Source organism: Dermacentor variabilis, chromosome 9, assembly GCF_050947875.1.
Source record: "Dermacentor variabilis isolate Ectoservices chromosome 9, ASM5094787v1, whole genome shotgun sequence".
NCBI lineage: Eukaryota > Metazoa > Arthropoda > Arachnida > Ixodida > Ixodidae > Dermacentor > Dermacentor variabilis.
Genome location: NC_134576.1, coordinates 128,030,033 through 128,048,161, shown reverse-complemented (window position 1 = coordinate 128,048,161; position 18,129 = coordinate 128,030,033). Strand labels below are relative to the sequence as shown.

The following is an 18,129-nucleotide window of genomic DNA, read 5'->3' as shown; positions in this document are numbered from 1 at the left end:
TTTCGGCGTTCCAAGCGATAACATTGATATTTACGCAGCAAATTCCGCACTGCATTTATAGGATAAGATAAGCAGATGCGTTATCACTGGAATTCGCCCACTTAGCAATCTGTTTTGGTTTCAGTGCCTTGTCCGCAAGGCAGCATCGGGCTTGTAATTTTCAAAATTGAAAGGACACGAATGGTTTTCGATACGTTTACTCATGTGTTTATTATAATATCGTGGCTCTTTGTACATAAAAACGGTAATCAGATCCACACTGCATTTCATCATTGCACCTACATACAAATTTTGTATGTAGACAACGTGCTCAAAAGTAAAACACTCACTCGAGGAAAACTGAGAAAAGAAAAAAAAGATACAACTGATACAAAGGACCTGTAATGACCACTACAAAACAATGTGGCCACCCACTTCACACTGCAGACATGCAAGGCGGTTCCCTTAAAATCTACACACACACAAACCTGACAACTTGCAGTATTGTACAATGTTAAAACGAAAGGCAGTGCTAGACGTACAAACAAAGACGAGAGGGATACCAACATTTGAGTGTTTATGCAACACATTACGAAATGATTACTGCATGCTGCTTGAAGATGTTGCAAAATTTGTGTGCATGCGAGTTTATTCACAAGTTTCACTTCCATGACGCATGGTTGTCAAAAGCATTCAATAGATCTGCAGCATAACAATTCACATCAGCAAGTCATGGTTAAAAAATGTGTAACAAAAATCTATCCATTCCAGGATATGAACATGACCTCCTCAACCATGTCATGCAGCACTGCCTTCTATATCATCGGCCTGATCTCAAATTGTTGTCCGGTACACTTCAAAAACAAACTTGAGCACTACAACTGTCAGGCACAAATCTTCCACCACTTCTTTTGAATGATTTAACATCACTCTACTAAAAACACATTCACCAAGTCAACGCTGACAACAAACTTCATTACAGCAGAAATCAGCTACACAAAAACAGCTGTGGTCGATGCGGTACTTCAAGCAAAAAGCATTTTCTAAACAAATTGCAGCTTTTCATTGCCTTCTGTTGCACAGTAAGGGATTGCAAGCTGAAAGTATACAGATAAGTTGCCATCAGCTTCAAGAATTTCTTTCTTCATGTATGGCACGTCGCACAAGCACAGGCTGTCGGACAATGCCTCACATGCTCGTAAGACTCCGTTTCATACTTACAGTGCAACACTGTGGAAGGTACAGCAATTTTGCACACTGGCCACATCCGGAAGCAAAAAGTATTGCGTTGTACATCAAAAGAAAAATATACTAAATTATTTTGTGACTATATGAGCTCATGTGTTAGAATAGCTGGGCACTAATTAACTATGTAATGGTGTGTAATAATTTTGCATTGTTTCCTTTTTTTCCCGCTGTGTTCTCTGCTCCAGCATTTCCCAAAGACTGCTTCCAATCGTGTCAAAGATGTCTTGGAAAGCATCTACCTTTCCTTTGCAGAGGATGGAATCTGACATCAGGGGGGCTATACTGCAAGTGTCCATCTAATGGACATGTCCATTTCGTCTGCTGCTAAAGTGCTGATTGGCTGGCAGCGCCTGTCTCCTTCTGACGTGTACCCCAGCCCAGCCAATCAGGACTTAAGCAGCTGACGAAATGGACATGTCCACTAGATGGACACTTGCAGAAAGTTTACTTAGGGTTTGCTTTCATATAACTGCCCGTAAAACCAAAATGTGTTGAAGCCATGACATTTTGATTCAGAGTTGCGTGTCCAAACCACCTGACCAGGAAATGCGTAGAGCGACACATTTTGATGACAGAACTTCTTGCAGAGCTTCCGCAGTGTTGGATTTTAGGTATGAAACGGAGCACAGGGTCTCATTTGCCGTGAACGACGAGAAGGCACTGCAGGTACAGCCCGACCCTGCTTGGTCGTCTGCCGCCAGCAATGGCCGGCATCACAACCCGTCTGCCCGAGCAGTTCGGTGCAACTTCGAGTCCACATCAGAAGGCCGGAGAGCACAGCACAACGCCAGTGATGCCAAGACTCGAGAGTGCATCAAAAAGGCCATTTGCCACCACAGCAGAAGACCGCTGCCATTGTCAAGGCAGTTCTATTTTATATCACTCGGAGAGCTATTACCCTCAGAGGGCCACAAGTGAGCCACAAAGAGCAACACCACCGGCTCCAATATGTCACCGCTCCGGTGGAGTGCGGTCGGCGACCTCCATGCGGTCCACCACACCGGAGAAGGTCGCCCTCCTGGCAATTCGTGGAGGTGAACCTCTCGCTTCGGCCGGCACGCTGATGGCATCGGAGTGATGCAGGTAAGCCTCCCACAGCTCACGGCGCCAGTGGACTAGGGCGCGCCAGAGGCGCTGCAGAAACCTGGCGGACACCAGGAAACTTGAAATCGCGACTCGCCGCGTCGTCGTTAATACAATTGTTGCTGCCCGTTCCATCTTCCACTGCTGGGGTAGCACCTGCGAGAGAAAGAAATAATTTTTGCCCAAGCTCCTGCATAACTGCCAAACCGTAACCCTCAAAAGACGTAAAAATCCCACAGGCACAACAATCAACGGGTCAGGGCTAGTACGCATTTATCTTTAAGTTTGTCCTGTGCACGCACATTTTGCTGGATACATATGCACTTTATTAATGATAATTTACCCTTTGGACACAGCACAGACTAACAAGTGACATGACAGACTGTTTACAGATTATTGCGACTTTTTCAGCGACCTTGCCGTTGCCGATTTCGTCTGCTTCGGGACCTCGTCTGAGCAGACCTACTCGAAGCAGATACCCATCTGGGTGTCCGTTCATATTCAGAAGAGTTCAAAGGGTATGAGACCAACGAACGAAACAAATTTATTTTTCGTAAAATTTGACTCAGCATTCGTAAAATTGTAACGTGAGCCTGAATCTGTAAACTGTACGAAAAATTCAAGAAAGTTGGCAGGTATGGTGCTGCGAGGTATGGGCATTTTCAGTGCACTTGGCAGTCTTCAGGCTCGCCATGCGGTGATACGAGAGACATGCTCATGTACGAGTAGGATGCATTTTGCTTGTCTGTTTGTTTGTTTGTTTGTATGTGTTATTTGAATCATTAAATCATTAGGTAGTTGGCACTTTGCATCTCCTTCCTCTGTACACCTCCTTTTGCAACCCAAAACTATGTTTGCTCTGTAAAGGTGCTGTTATAACTTGCACTCCGCTCCACAGTCATAGCAAGAATGATTGACGGCAGAGATGTTAAGGAAGTGTACTGCCGAAATTGTCCCGTAACAAATGCCTGGCTGCCATTACACATTCATTCTATAAGTTCATGTCACTGCAAGGGTGGGTCCATGCAATAAACAAACCCAGAATACCAAGGTATGAAAAATAATTCAGCGACTGTGTTTGTGTTTGAATTGTTCGTTGATACTGCAGCTGTTTTTAATTACGATCATTCAATTTGTTTTTACTGTATTGAATGTGTTTTCTTGTTGCAATTTGCTTACTAACTTGTAAATAACTACTGCCGTACACAATGACCTTGCAATGTATTTTATCGTGTATTTTTGTTTGTATTCATTCTATATCCAACTGTCCATGTTTTGCCTTTGTTTTGAAATATCTGCTGCTGTAACTGCACTTTATTCACTACCTCTTCTCCCCTTTATGTAACGCCCTCGCGATTAAGTGTATAAGGGTACAGTTTACTCCCATTAATCTGGTGCTTGCGAGACAACAAGATTCTGTCCACTTATCTGAACGATCGAATTGACAAACGGCAGCAATATAAACGAATTCAAATTTATTTATTGCTTTAAGTAGCGTGTAATGATGTATTCTTGATTTTCGCTCTTGAGCGACGCTACAAGGTAAAAATAAAACGCTTCACACCTAGGAAAGCAGTAGCGGTGTGTTCACGTTTTTATTAACCGCTGCACGCACAAGGGGGCACTGGTGGGGGTCGAATAAACCAAAGCAACATGCTTTTGTGCTCCGACTAAACGCGTTTTCTTTCCGTAGCCCCCACTGTATGTTTTCCCATCAGGACTTTCAGTGTGCTTGAATCAAGGGAAAAGTCGAATTAATCAAGGTCAAATCAGCAGGAGTCCATTGTACTCCGAGATGCAAAATATGAAAAGCTGTAAACTTACTGGCATCAGTAAGCCTGACACAAGCAAGCTCTGAAGTAACAAGTATAAAGCACTTGAAAAGATGAGGATAAGGAAGGTGGACACCAACACGTGCTCTAGCTTTCAACAAATGGTTTATTTGAAACCAAGGCACACACATATGCATTGACAGCACTTATATGCCATAACAAATGCTATGCGCCAATAAATGACTTTCCTTTACACTTTCCAAAAAGAAAACGCCCTTCTATCATCTACCAAAGTGCACGCTAGGGTCGCTGTTTTATAGCAATGCCTTTTTCACTGCTAATGCCTTTTCACACTCGTAAGAGGTCGAACGCAGCCACTCGCGCACAGAGGAAAGCGAAATAGTGGCCTAGGATGCACTCAAGAATGGTGACTCTTCCTTTGACAAAGAGAGATGGAGCGCTTACACAGTCAGTGCCCGAACTTGCAATTTTCGCTGTTTCAATTATTAATCTTGCAAGTTCGTCTCTGTGCTTCGGAAGTATTGTTCGGGTGAACAAATCAGCACTCCAAGCTGTGCCGACGATCAGAAGAGAAAAGCTGCTATACCAATTTGTACAAGATCTCGCACAACTTGAAAAGGCTGGTGGAATGCGCCAACGTTACAGTAGTCTTTTTCAGCCCCATGTAAGTTGAATATAATTTGCAAGATCAGAGACCCACTACATGGTAAGACACATGCCTGCAGTATATGGCCTAGAACACAGTTTGTGATTTGCAGGGAAGCAGTTGTGCACCAAATACTTCTTTTCTCCAGCAAGCAGTATGTTGGGCAGGCGATTTACTGCCTGAATGATAGAGGAAAGGACATGATTGGTGACCAGCATTGCATTGTAGCAGGCCACAGTGCGACATGTTTTTACACCGCGGTTTTATCAACACACAGAGACAAACCTTGCATGGCATTTTAGTGCGCCCTGCGTTTCCGGGAGGGAGGTGCTTCGGAAAAAATCGCGTCCAACATTCTACACATCACTGCTTCCGCCCTTTCCTTTTTGCTGCCAACTTTCGCCTGCATCCCTGACACTATCAAGGTGTGGCCTTTTCTTGTGCATAGGGGGCGCAATGAGAGACTGACAGCTGACATCAATAGTCAAGACTTTCTTTACTCTGTGGGAAGTCAACATTTGGCCAGCGGTTGGTGCAGCGAGAAGAAATGTCGCAGGTCAGTGTCCGCGACAGCAGCGGGTTGATCCCCGCAGCAGTGCAGCAATCCGCTTCATCGAGCTCATCGTTGTCAACCGAAGTCACCAGACCGCCTTCAGGCCGAGTTGACTTCACTGCACAAGGACCAGCCGACAGACAATTTAATGGTCCGTAAAAACTTTTTTCTTTTTTCCCCCTGTATTTTACGGTTAATTTCTATTAGTGTAGTGTGCACTGCATCGCAACTTATCTATCTAGTCTGGTTATCTTATCTATCTAGTCTGGCTACCTTGATCAGGTGTGGACAACAGGTTCTTAGACGTCGTACGAGACCGCATTTTTTCCATCTTGTACAATATTTTTTCCTGTTTTGTTTTTTTTTCTCTTGTGTGTAAGGTAATTTTAAGCTCCTTGTGTTGCTCTCTCACTTTTGTTTTTTGTTTTCTGTCAAGCATTCCGCTTTGTTCCTTTGTTTATTTGCTCTCTACCCTGTCATAGTAATTAAGTGCTTTGCTTACTTCTTTTTCTAGCACATGTATATACCTGCTCCTGAGTCTGAGCAGGTAAATACCTGCTCCTGTAAATACCTGAGTCTCCATCATTCTCCCACAATATTGCCACATCTGCACCCCATGCGGGCCAATCGTCAACCAATTTGTTATGCACCACTGCAGGGCTTTTTAAGGTGTTGCAGGCGAGAGTTTTAAGTGGGGGCCTGTGAGTCTTTGCCGAGACATTGTTGTAGGACAGCAGGCGTTTTGAAGTGTGCGAAATTACAAGATTAATAAGTGAAGTTGCGAAAATTGCAATTTTGGCCACTGATCCGTGTAAGCACTTAGTCCCCCCACTTTGTCAGAGAAAGTATTATCATTTTTTAATGTGTCCTAGTGTGCTCTTCGACAGATGATAAAGGGGCTGCTTTTTTGGGAGGGCATTGTCAACTCCTCGGTTTCAAATAAACCATTTGTTGAAACTTAACACTCGAGTTGCGTCTTTGTCCTAGTCTTTCCAAACACTATATACCTGTTGCTATTCTATAGCAACAAGGCCAAGCGTCAAACCTCGTCAAGCTCTAAACAATGTGCATTTTACGATAAATTCATAAGCAATGGCTGTTATGCAGTACCTACTTTGCGCAGGCCTCCATCGATGGCCACTCCAATGAACTCCATGCCTCGGAACCATAGGGCAAACACACCGGAACCAACTGCCTCCATGGCAAGGCTAGGGCTCCAGCCACGACCTGCACAGTAGGCACTGGCCGCCAGAACCAGCAGGAGCCAGGGCACACGAAGCCGCCACAGCCAGAGCAACGATGACAGAACCGCCAGGATCTGTGCCTCCGAGCGCCAAATGTGCAGCCGTTCAGCCAGGGATCTGGCAGCACAGGAAAATAAGAGAAGTGGCGATCCATTGCAGCCCTTTGGCGGGCAAATAGATGCAAGGTCAGAAAGACCACAAAAATTACTTTAGGGAAACGTGGTGCCAGCTTCTACGGGAGCTGCAGGCATGGAGGGTTCCGCTTGCACGGAAATGATGGGTAGAGTGTGTGTTTACCTAAACAAGAACTAAGGTGAAGCTGAGATGGGACAGTTCCCAATTGTTTACCTGCTTGAGTGTGTGATCAATCAGTGCTACACATTTTAAGATTGTGGGGTTCAATGACACGACACTGCAAAGTGGGTTATGGGTGACACTGTGGTGGAGGGTTCATAATATACATTTGACGACCTGCCATCATTTAACAAGCACCCAAAGCACTGTGCAGGGGCATTCTTTTTTTTTTTCTTCCACCCTGGTCGTTTATGTATGTGTCAATCTCACAGGCAATCAGCTATGTTGCCCATCCAGACTTTTAAACGACACATCGGACGTTTGTGCTGCGAATACAAGGGCATTTTAGACTTAACGAAGGCAACTTTGCAGTTTTTTTTTTCTAAATAAAACCAGGCAATGAACTGTGCTAATTAAGCGTCACGTTGAACTACGTTCACTCCGAAATGCGATTTTTCTGCGAAATTTTGAGCAAGTGCAGCCGTAAGCGCAAAATCTTTTTTTTTTTTCAACAATTTTAAGCAAAATGTGCGCGTTTGCGTATGCAAAGCAGCAAAACCCGTGTTTCTTTCGCCCCTTGCCAATAGACCGTTGCACATAAACCCCCGCGGTAACGCAGTAGCTACATGACGTTGCGCTGCTGTACTCGAGGTCCCGGGTTCGATCCCAGCCCCGGCGGCCGCATTCCGATGGCGGCGGGATGCGAAAAACGCCCGTGTACTTAGGTGCACGTTTAAGAACCCCCAGATGGCCAAATTAATCCGGAGTCCCCCACTACGGCGTGCCTTATAATCAGACGGCGGTTGGCGCGTAAGTCCTCAAATCCGAACATTTCGTCAAGAACGGGAGCACAGCCTACCGCTACTGCTAAGGACACGTCTAATAATTGTTTGCTCACCCATGAGTTCTGATCGCGTGCTTGGTCCACAGGTCGAGTGGCAGAAAGATGCAAAACTGAAAGGCCATATCCAGCAGGAAAGACATTGCAGAAGCGAAATACGCCGGCATGATTCGATGAAAAGCTGCCAGCGATACCCACAGCACCGCAACCGCAAACGCCGGGAACTTGAACGGGCGCACGCGTATTATGCAAGGCATCATGGATTACGGCGTGCACTTACTAAAGCCCCTATCAGAGAGATGTTACGAGGATGGGATCTGGTACAAAGCAAAATGATGATGATACCGGCCTCTTCGATTTGTCGGGAAAGAATCGAACAGGCCCACCACGTGCACAACCGTAATCTGACTGCAAAACGACGCACAATATAAAAACGGAGGGTTAATAATAAATAATAATACTTTATTTGTATTCAAAAGGGATGTGGTCAAGCATACATGGCGGCAAAAGGCATAACGCCCATTCCGGAGTGGATTGCGTGCCCTACCTGTGACACGTAAAATTACTAAAGTAAAAACCTTAAAGTGCTAGTAAAGCTAGAATATTTAGGCTAACTGAATCTAAATATCAAATAGTCATTAAAGTCCAAGAATAGCATATAATGACTGAGACATAGGAGGATCTGAGAGGTGAATGACATGAAGTTTCGACTATTAATTTCTTGCCTTAAATGAAAGACCTAGACGTGTGGACATGAGCCGCCATGTCCACACGTTTGGTTTTTTGTTATAGGCAGCTTTCGCTTTGCTTCCAGGAGGGCACCATAATGTCGTGACGTCACGAGTGTATTGGTGGTATCATACCACACACTTTTTATGGCAATACATTGCGAACGTTTTGACACTCTTGCTCGGTCGTCCGCTATGTCGCTACATCGGCCCTCACAACAAATAACAGCATACGACGCGACCAAACATAGAGAAACTCTATGACCAAGCATGCGCCGGAACGAGCGGCAACAGACCGACGTGGTCAGAACGTCGCCAACGTCAAAATGTGGTTATAGAATAAAGAACCAACTTCGCAAAGCGCTACTCCCACTTGACCACACCATAGAATCATGCATAGAATAAAGAACCACATTTTGTGCCATGACGTCACCACATGCTAATCCTTCTGACAAACGAAACCGAAACTGATTGTCAGTTTTTTTTTTTTAGGTCCGCTATCTTTGTTTATCGCAAAAAATATGAATTTTCGAAAAATTTAACGCAGAGAAATATGTGGTCGAGCGTAGTGATCTTCTATATATAAGTTCTGAGCCGTGCTCCCATAAGGGCATAAGAAAATGGCACCTTCCTCTGTACAAAAACTCAACCATTATATTTAAATTCCAGGAAACCAAAGGCGCTGGCCATATCTCCCTTCTTTATTTTATGATCTCCCGGACTCTGTTCACCAGTGGTAGCTGGTCCTCGCAAGCATAGAGTTTCTCACTATAACACCTAGAGGGTAATCTGGCGCCACCGTCTATGGGAGTTTCTTAAGGGGGCACCGTGCCGTCATGGGAATGACGGTATCACGACCTACTGGAACTCCAGACCTGCACAGATATCCGGCTTCTATGGGAGCAGCTTGCGCCCACTTTCGTTCAACCAACGGCCGTAGGTGGCGCTTTTATAACCTGTTCGTCTGCTACGCGGTGGGCGGCTGTGCGGCGTTGTAATTAGTACGGCAGCTGTTGCGTTGTGACGACCTGCTTCTCTAGTTGATGATTTTTGCTAACACAGTGACAGTGATGTCACAAGGCTTTGATCGGTTACTTGGCTCCAAAAGTTGACTGCCCGAACCTAAAAAATGTCGGAGCATGTAGTCCGCTGCTCTCTAAAATAGCGTTAAATAGCCGCTCCTATTGCCTTTTTCAAGCAGATTATTATAAATAACATTGTGTATAGAGTTCGCAACGTACACGTTGTAAAATTCGCTTCTGCGCTCTTTAGAAACTGAAAGCCACCATAATGTTCGTCGACAGAACGATTACCACTCATTTTAACTCTTAAAAGCTGTCCGTGAATGCGTCGCGAGTTCAAAATGTGAATTATGCACACAGCTTCACTGCGCACGTATCTTAAGCACCAACGTTATGCTGCCGCCGTACCACGCAGAAAAGCTAGCTTTACAGTTTGAAAAGAGTTCCGTGACACGATCTTTAAGGCCTGCAGTGCAGCACGTTTAGCACTGGGATCGCTTAATTTTTTGCAAGCTTTCCACTGAGCTAGACATCCAACGACATTAAAAACAAGATGTGCTCACCTTCCCTTGAAACAGAATCGATCAGCCTATTGCACATATCGGGCGAGGACTTACTCGTGAATACTTTTACTAGATCATCTGCCTTTCACTACGGCACACAGCAGCAAATCCTAATGTCATCTACGACATTAGGCTGTCTGTAATCAACTAAAAAAGGCTAGATTATCCTATGAATTTTTTAAAACAATTTTTCCAGTCTCTTACGGAGGCTAGGAAAGGGAAATTTATGCTGTCGATCTAGCATTGCAGCGGCCACCTATGCTCGTTTACATTTCTTGCACCGCTCCTCCTCTTCTAGTTTCACTATTAAAACGCAAAGCATTCGTAAATATGTCTTCTTTTGTATATTTGTGAATTTATTCATTTACCGCCAATAGAAGCGCTCTGTGCCTGCCGAAATGGCAAGACAAGCGCTGAACAGAACGCAGAAGCAGACGACAGCGAACAGGTTATAACTAGCGCCAGTTTGCTCGTACGTTCTTTCCCTAGCGGCAAAAGGGGCGAACTAGACCAGGCGTGCTGGAGGAGGGAGATCTGTGCTGGTCTGGAGTTCAGTAGGTCGTGGACGGTATATGTGCCTGCGAGGCTCGTGTTGGCTGGTGTTGTAAGAGGCTTCGTCTAAAACGTGGATATGGCTACGCAAATAACGCGTTCTCAAAGTAAAATCTTCATAAAATGTTTCCATTCACGCATATTACATCTTTACTCACCCACGATGCAAGACCAAGCGAAGAAAAGCAAGAACAGCCGACCAACTGTTTTCAAAGCGAGCGCGAACCTTGTCGTCTGTCCTCCAACTTTAGCGCCCCGCTGATACTTTTTACGTAACATGTAGTCGTACACACAATAACAAGTTCTCATAGTTAAACAAAACATGTTTTCGCGTAATAATAAAGCTAAAACAGCTTTTCACGTGCTGTTCTAGTAGAAAATGAATCATTGTGACAGACGGAACGGTACTTGCCAAGCGCCTCTTCAAGGTGTCCTGTCTCTACGAGAACGATGCCAATCCGAAGTCACAATATACCGGCATTCCCATGCATACCACAGCGCAGCAGCGCCAGATTTCCCTCTAGGTAATGTAGTGAGAAACTCTATGCTCGCAAGAGAGCTGGGCCCCCCCACTGCTCTTCGGTGGTTACGTAGAGTTTCTCTGGTGAGAAACTCTATGTAACCATGTGACCCATAAAGTTTCTCTAGTGAGAAACTCGGTCCGAGTCATTGTTTTCTCCTCTATGGTTTTCTCTCTCTCTCTCTATGGGTAGTTACGTTACGGACGTGGTTCTTGTTGCTCCTCCACTATGGTGGTTAGAAGGGGCCCTCTTCTAGCCACCATACCTCCACACACCCACACCATGTGGTGTAGGGCGTTGGGAAAAACAAAAAAAGACAAGCGAAAAATTTGTTCTGTACCAGTCTGATAGAAAAAATGAATAAAATAGCGCGACTGGAGTCCCTGTGGGTAGAAGTAGTAGCAGCTGCCCATCGCAAGGGATTTCAGCGTTCCAGTGGTTACCATTCTTTATGCTTTTACTGTGATAGCGACATCTAAAGCGAATTTTCGCCGTTTTCAATTTCCATGTGTGCTCGAGCTCGTTGATTGTGGGGAAAAAATGGGGACGCTGAAAACCTGAGGGGGTTGTAAGCGGTTATTTAAGCACTATGTAAATTAATATTTGACTTGTGAAAAACCTGGCAGGTTGACAGGTACGTGTTCAAAAACGTAGGTTTGCTGGAACCGAAGAACAAACTAAATGTAAATCCGAAGAAGCCATGAAACGCAGTAAGAATGACGTGTTTGTGGCCTTCGAAAACTTAGAACAGACAATTCATGGGTAGTTTGCGTAGCGCTTGGACAATCACTCGGCAAGAAAAACCGGCGCCCAATTCCAAATAGAAAGAAAGGGACCGACAGATGGCAGGAAATGTCTGCATCGGCATTCTTTTCCTACAGAGCAGCATCACACATTCATAATTTTTGCGGGCACTAGCAGCAGAAATTATGGAAGCCTCTTTCAAAACAAAGCTTGTATATAAACAATCCAAGTTTTGGTTTCGCTACCTCATTGAAACACGGGATGGACCAGCCTTTGAGATCTCCAACAAGGCTCGAAGCTCGGAAGCCGTGATAAAAGGCAGACGTGATGCACCAAGTGGTCGAGCGCGGCGAGCTCGATTTTGTTTTGCGATCACCTCGGCAGTTGTTGACAGATCCCGAAACTATGTTGAGGCGCATAGCACCTGCATGGTAAGGCCGCATTTTGTCCGTCCGTGCATTAGCACAATTTGCACGAGCCCTAACTCCGCAAAAATTGGCCGAAAGTTTGACTAATAAGTCCGGCAAAAGTGGTTTTCACTGGTCGATTGTCGTCAGCCTTATATGGTACCACAGTCCGCTTTGGTTATCTCGTGCTGCGCTCGTAATCACGCGAAATTGCTGGGTCGTTCTCTTGTTTTTGCTACATTCTGAGCTCTTCGGGAAGTTTCGCTCCATTACATGACTCCGTGCGCACGGTAAGTCGGCGTGCGCTGTCTGTAGCGAGGTCCGCGCGATTCATGCTCTCTTCATAGTTCGTGTTTTGGATGTGCCACGTTTGTTTGCAAGAAGAATTGGAATACCCCAATCAAGTTCGTTGTGACAACGCAACGTTTCGGAGTCGTTACGGCGCCTCAAGTGCTGCCAATGAAAGTGTGGCTCGGCGATGCGATTGTTCTTGTTTACCCACCGTTCGGTGCTAGCCACGCTGAATGCGTGACTGCGCTAGCAGCAGTTCATGCTGCTGAAGGCTGGCGGGTCCGACGCTCAGCCACGTTGGCCGAACTCCGATGGGGGAAGCTCGTGTACCGTGCTTTGTGTGCATGCACGTTAAGGATCCCCAGTGGGCCTACACTTTGGGGTCATGCTGAAAAGCACCGCAAGTCACCGCCATGGTGAGATGAACGCTTGTTAATAATAGACTCTGTCAAATGACATGCGAGGGTGCTGTTCTTCATTGGGACTAGCGCAGGGCGCCAGTCCTACGAAGTGTCCAGAATCGCAGACGTAAAGTTGCAGGTTTTACAGCGTGCAGATCGCGAATCATGTGGAGATAGTCTGGAAGATCTCGTTGAAGCAAACATCATATGAGGATTCCTCCTTCTTTTTACTGCCACTCCCGAGTGTATTTGTTTTGGATTTTCAGCACTCTCCTTGCCTCTCCAGAAGCAATGCTTGCAAAAAATGACATTGCATTCCTGTTGTCCTATCCATGGAGAAGTCATCTTAACACACAAAAACCTTGGAAGCTAAATTTCTGACTGGCGGTTGAGTAAATGTCTCACTGCTCTGTCATGCCAGGGCAGCCATGGTGAACCAGCACGACAGGTCTGACTGCGTGCACTTTGACAGCCGAATGCATTTATAAATACTTGATTAATTCTGAATTGGAAAATGCTGATGATGGAGAACCAGGTTCTATGAAGAATGAAATGTTGGCTGAATTGACTAGAAAAAAAAGAAATACAGCTGGGACTGAGTGTCGGAAGGGCAGTCCTGGCCATGGTCAGCATGGCATGCCCGTCCGCCCAGACTATTAAAGATGAAGGAATTTATGAACTGTTCACAAGTACCGGAATGGGAGAAAACAGCGATGAGAAGCCAGCTTCCATGTAGCATGAAATGACCACTGAGCCAAAAAAGAAACCTAGCAGGGGCTGTGTAGCAATTGGGGGTTAAAAAAAAAAGAAAAATGTGGCAATCTAAGGGTTAAGGAATCTTTTGGAAGGTCCGTGAAGCTTGGAGTGGACTTTTGCTGTAAGACATATTTGCTGCTAAAAGGACACACAAAAAGAAAATGTGTCTTTAAAAATTGACACATTTCCATTGGTGGATGACAAATTGTCATCCACCCTTGGGTGGATGACAATTTTCCTTTTGTTGAAAATTCCTCCATTTTGTTGATGTCTGCAGTATTGGCCTGTTTAATGTTAGATACACTGAACCGTTATTCCTTTGCCAGTAGGAATGCTTCAGGCTGTGCAAGGTGCTGGGATGTTTCAATTTGTCACGAAGACACTTGAAGCATTTTCTGGTGGCTTTCCTTAGTGCCGAGGCGTCACAAGTATCTTTTCTTGAAGTGCCTTGTGCTTTCTGTTAGCTCGGCGTTCTTTGCAAAGTCATTCGAAGACTGTAGGACAACGCATGAAGTGCCAGCTAGCATCAGACAACGAAGAGGTTGAGTTTTTTCTTTGTGGATATCGTGTGCCACTCGCATTAATCCCAGGCTCCGTGTATACTTGCCAGTGCAAACCAGCTTGCTTCTACACGCCTGTGCGTCACCCACGCATCGCATGGAATGGCGTTCAGCATCTGTGTAGGCCGTACGTCAGAGCTCATTCAATCCTCTCTAGGCACTTAGGCAGATGTGACTTTGTACTTTGCTTGATAGTGTTTGAAGCTTCTTATAAAACACATTGAATATATTTATTTGCTTTCATGAGTTCGAAAGAAAGCTGGCCTGCACCACACAGTGGCTGCCAAGGCGAAGCAAAGCACTCAAGACAGCTACGTTCTATGAATGGTCTTCGTCGACCACAACGCTCCAGGCACATGGCGACACGAGCCAGTGGAAGCACTCATATCTGACTGGTGCAAATGTCCACGTGTGCACAAACATTTGTAGACATGAGCTGGTGCTCGCCGGCAAGTGTGCGTGGAAGTCTGGGCTCTGGTGGGCCATTTAGTCCTTTCCTATAAGGCAGACCATTGCGAAATGTTTACTTTCGTTTCATGTTTGTCGTTTGTCCTCAAAAGATTCAAGTGTGCGCAGTTCATGACTGAACCAGCGTGAATGAGGAGCTTCAACAGTGCAATTATAATTACGCTGGTTTCCCGCTACCTGGGTCTGCATTGTAAAGAATGTGTGTGCACACCCTCTTTTGAAAGAAATGGATGTAGTGAACAAGGGAGATCATAGAAGCCCTTGCTATTTACAGGCTGAGTGACAATAGTGTAAGCAATTCTTCCATCATCCTCATGGATTTGCTGTTGCTTTCTCGAAATTCCGAAGAGAAGTTGACTGTGATGCATTGAAAACTTAGCCTGTTGCACACACTTTATTGTTTTTGCACTTTTTGTAATTTTTTATGTTGTTTTTATACCACAGCCAGTATTTATTCAGAAGCGTATCAGAACAAAGCTGCAGTTGTCAAAGGTCTTGTGTTGTCTTTGTCTCGTGGCCCTGTCCCCCATTTTAATGTCCTATCAAGTTCAGCATGCATGAAAGGGAAAAATGGTTATCTACCCGACTGTAGCACAAATCTACAAAGGAAACCCATACAGGTTTCTCATACGGAAAGCTTTGCAGTTGAAAAATTCACCCTGGTCTAGGATATACTGTATGGATAAATTTTTCTTCACTACGAAGCTTGCTTTTTGAGAAACTCGTAGGGGTTTCCTTTGTAGCTTCATCCTATGGTCGAGTGGATAACAATTTTTCTCATCGTGAACCTTCCTCCACCTTGTGGGCTTCTGCACAACTGATTTGCTATATTCAACCTGCTGTGCACACTTAGCAGCTTGCTGGTCTTACCTGCATTGTCTACTTCTGCTTAATTTCTTGCAGCTGCCACAGCATCATCCTCTAGTTACCAGCCTACTATCGCTCTAAGCCAAAATGTTGTCATATTTAAAGAAGCGCATCGAAGATAACCAAGGCATAAAAGTTAGCAAGCTGCCGGGCCACCTTGCCCAACTGCCGCCAGAAGTACGTGCCAAATATGGTGGTAATGAAGAGGCCATTCGGAGCTTCATACAAAAACATCCGGAAGTGTTTGTGATTGACAAATCTGATCGTGTGTTTTTGCGGCCACCACCCTCACCGAAAGACACAGCACCTCCTGATGTTGCAACAGATGATGCTGCAGCCCTTTGCAATGTGACAGGAAAAGTGCTGCGCATATTCCCAGCTTTTGGGTTTATAACAGCAGAACACCCTATCAAAACGACTGTTTATTTTGACGTTAAGAGTTTCGAACAAAATCGTCACACCACTCTGACATCCTCTGGCTTAAGTGAAGGCGACTGTGTCATCTTCGATGCAACCAAGTCATTTGGACACAAGGCTGCCTTCAAAGCAACTTGCGTGGAACGCATCGAAATGGAGGCTGATTTACCCTCTTCAGCGTCGCAGCCGACAAAAGAGCCTTCAGTAGACGGGGATGACAGACTCCACAACGAGTCTGGCATTATACACACGGTGAAGCCAGGCTTTGGCTTCATTACATTTGGCCCGAAAAAAAAGAACTGTGCATTCTTTCACGGCAGTGTTGTGGACAGCGCGCTTACCAAAGGCAGCAAGAATTTGACTGACGTTCTCACCACGAATGACAGGGTCCGTTTCGACGCAGAGCCAGACAGCAAAGGCAGCAAGTGGTGTAAGTGGAAGGCCACCAAAGTTTGGTGCGTTCCCCCAGAAATGGATAGTGAGCCTAACTCGAATGCCGACAGCGGTGATGAAGTGTTTATGTCTGAAGATGAAGCCGAGATCGAGGGGATGCTTAATGATAGCAGTGAATTGGACTCATCTGATGAAGATGGTGGGGATTACCCTGTGGGATGTCCCGACTGGGAAGATCTTCCGAGAAAGTCACTAAATCCAGGTGACGAGTCTTCTGCAGAGCAGCCCGTGGCATGGTCCACTCGACGAAAACTTGCGGGAATCAAGGGCATCTTCTTCAAGGAGTCCGAAAATGCTGGCCACATCTTCTGGCTCGATGGGAAGGTTGCCGCACGGGTGGTAATCACCATCGTGTACCACATGGGCAGGCAGATCAAGTCCTTCGACGAGCTGCCCTGGAACTCGGATTTTGAACTAGGGGTGGAGGCGTTTTTCGACGCCGTGAAAAGCGACGACACATGGATCGCAACACTTGTGTGGATTGGTGATCGGCCACCCAGACTTGGTGTAGACTCCAGTGAAAACATCTTCAACAACATCCTTGCTCTAGCAATGGACGAGACGTTCACAAAGAACAAGCACATTGTTGCAACTTGTCAGCCACCTTCCACCTCTGAGCCGTTGGTTGAGATATTCCCAGATAGAAGGGGTGTTGTTGTTCGGGCTGCCAAGCGCATGGCGTGGTGTCAAGTGCGGGAACCCTCTGGTTCCAGGCAACTTAAGTTCACTTGTCTCTACAGGGATGGCAAGGCCTACACAGATTGTCTGGACAAAGTTCTGCAAGCGGGTGACATGGTCTTTGTTGACTTCATGGTCGGCATGAGCCATGGTAGAGAAGAGGTGCACTGCTGTCTCGCGTGGCAAGGGCAGAAGCCATTGGACGTTGCATGTTTTGAACCGGAAGACTTTGTCAAGCTGCTAAATGCCAGGGCAGCTGAAGACAGCAGCTCCAGCAGCAGCCCTGAACAGCCCTTGTAAGTACTTGATGGTCCATAAATGCTGCAAGTTGGCTAAAACTACGGGCCGTGATAAAAGCTCGTTAAATGGCAACTGCAATGAAACTTTACTTTAGTTAAATTGGTTGTAAATGACTAGTGTATGCATTTTAAGCAATCTTGGCAAAGCTGGGGTGGGGGGGGGGGGGGGCTAGCAATAGCCGAATTTTCTTATTATCAGCATTTGAATGAGCAGATGATGCATGCAACAGGGGGTTAGTGGATATGACATGAATGCAAGCAGATGATCTGGCCTCTGAGATTTTCGGCACGCTGCGGGCACCACCTAATTTTTGAGATTGTACCCAGGAGCCACGCTGGCTTTCAGTGTTCTTGTTCTGTGTCATTTCCAGTAAGCTGCAGTGGTTCCTTTTTTTCTTTCCCTCTCTCTTTTCTTAGATTCAATTTCAAAAACACCTGTTTTTGCTAGCTTTTCGGGACGCATTGCCCTCGTACACGCACTTGGGCATCACATGACATCATCACTGGCACTTTTGGTATAAGCAGCTCTCTGTGAAGTCTGTAAAAATTTATTTCTCAGAAATCTACAAGGGGTTTGTTTGTAACTTCAGACTACTATCGAGCAGGCGACTGTTTCTTTTTTTTTTTTAACTTCCTTCACTTTGCAGATTTCCTCAGAACTCATTGGCTACAGTCAAACCTGAATATAAGGAATCCAGATAAAGCAAATTATTCTCTGAAT

General features: G+C 45.6%; 2 protein-coding genes across 6 annotated transcripts in view; one reads left to right on the top strand and one right to left on the bottom strand.

Annotated features, from left to right (window-relative positions):
* Positions 1-191: 191 nt before the first annotated feature.
* On the bottom strand, positions 192-8,017 carry LOC142557462 (uncharacterized). Of its 3 annotated transcripts, XM_075669327.1 has the most exons (4): positions 7,739-8,017; positions 6,413-6,663; positions 5,250-5,420; positions 2,182-2,466 (listed from the first exon to the last, which is right to left on the bottom strand). In XM_075669327.1, the coding sequence occupies exons 1-4, from the start codon at positions 7,939-7,941 to the stop codon at positions 2,327-2,329; spliced, it is 765 nt and encodes a 254-aa protein (XP_075525442.1). In that variant the 5' UTR covers positions 7,942-8,017; the 3' UTR covers positions 2,182-2,326. The 3 variants fall into 3 exon arrangements, with proteins under 3 accessions (XP_075525443.1, XP_075525442.1, XP_075525444.1); XM_075669328.1 differs by lacking the exon at positions 5,250-5,420 and having other exon boundaries at positions 192-2,466; positions 6,417-6,663; positions 7,739-8,010; XM_075669329.1 differs by lacking the exon at positions 5,250-5,420 and having other exon boundaries at positions 7,739-8,011.
* Positions 6,624-18,129, top strand: part of LOC142557458 (uncharacterized) — a 37,055-nt gene continuing 25,549 nt past the window's right edge. The window contains exons 1-2 of one of the 3 annotated variants that reach the window (XM_075669321.1): positions 6,624-6,731; positions 15,598-17,405. In XM_075669321.1, the coding sequence (XP_075525436.1) occupies positions 15,649-17,405 (1,757 nt within the window). In that variant the 5' untranslated portion in view covers positions 6,624-6,731; positions 15,598-15,648. Of the gene's footprint in view, positions 6,732-12,131; positions 12,243-12,297; positions 12,509-15,597; positions 17,406-18,129 lie in introns of those variants that run through there. The other 2 variants (XM_075669320.1, XM_075669322.1) reach the window with 2 other exon arrangements.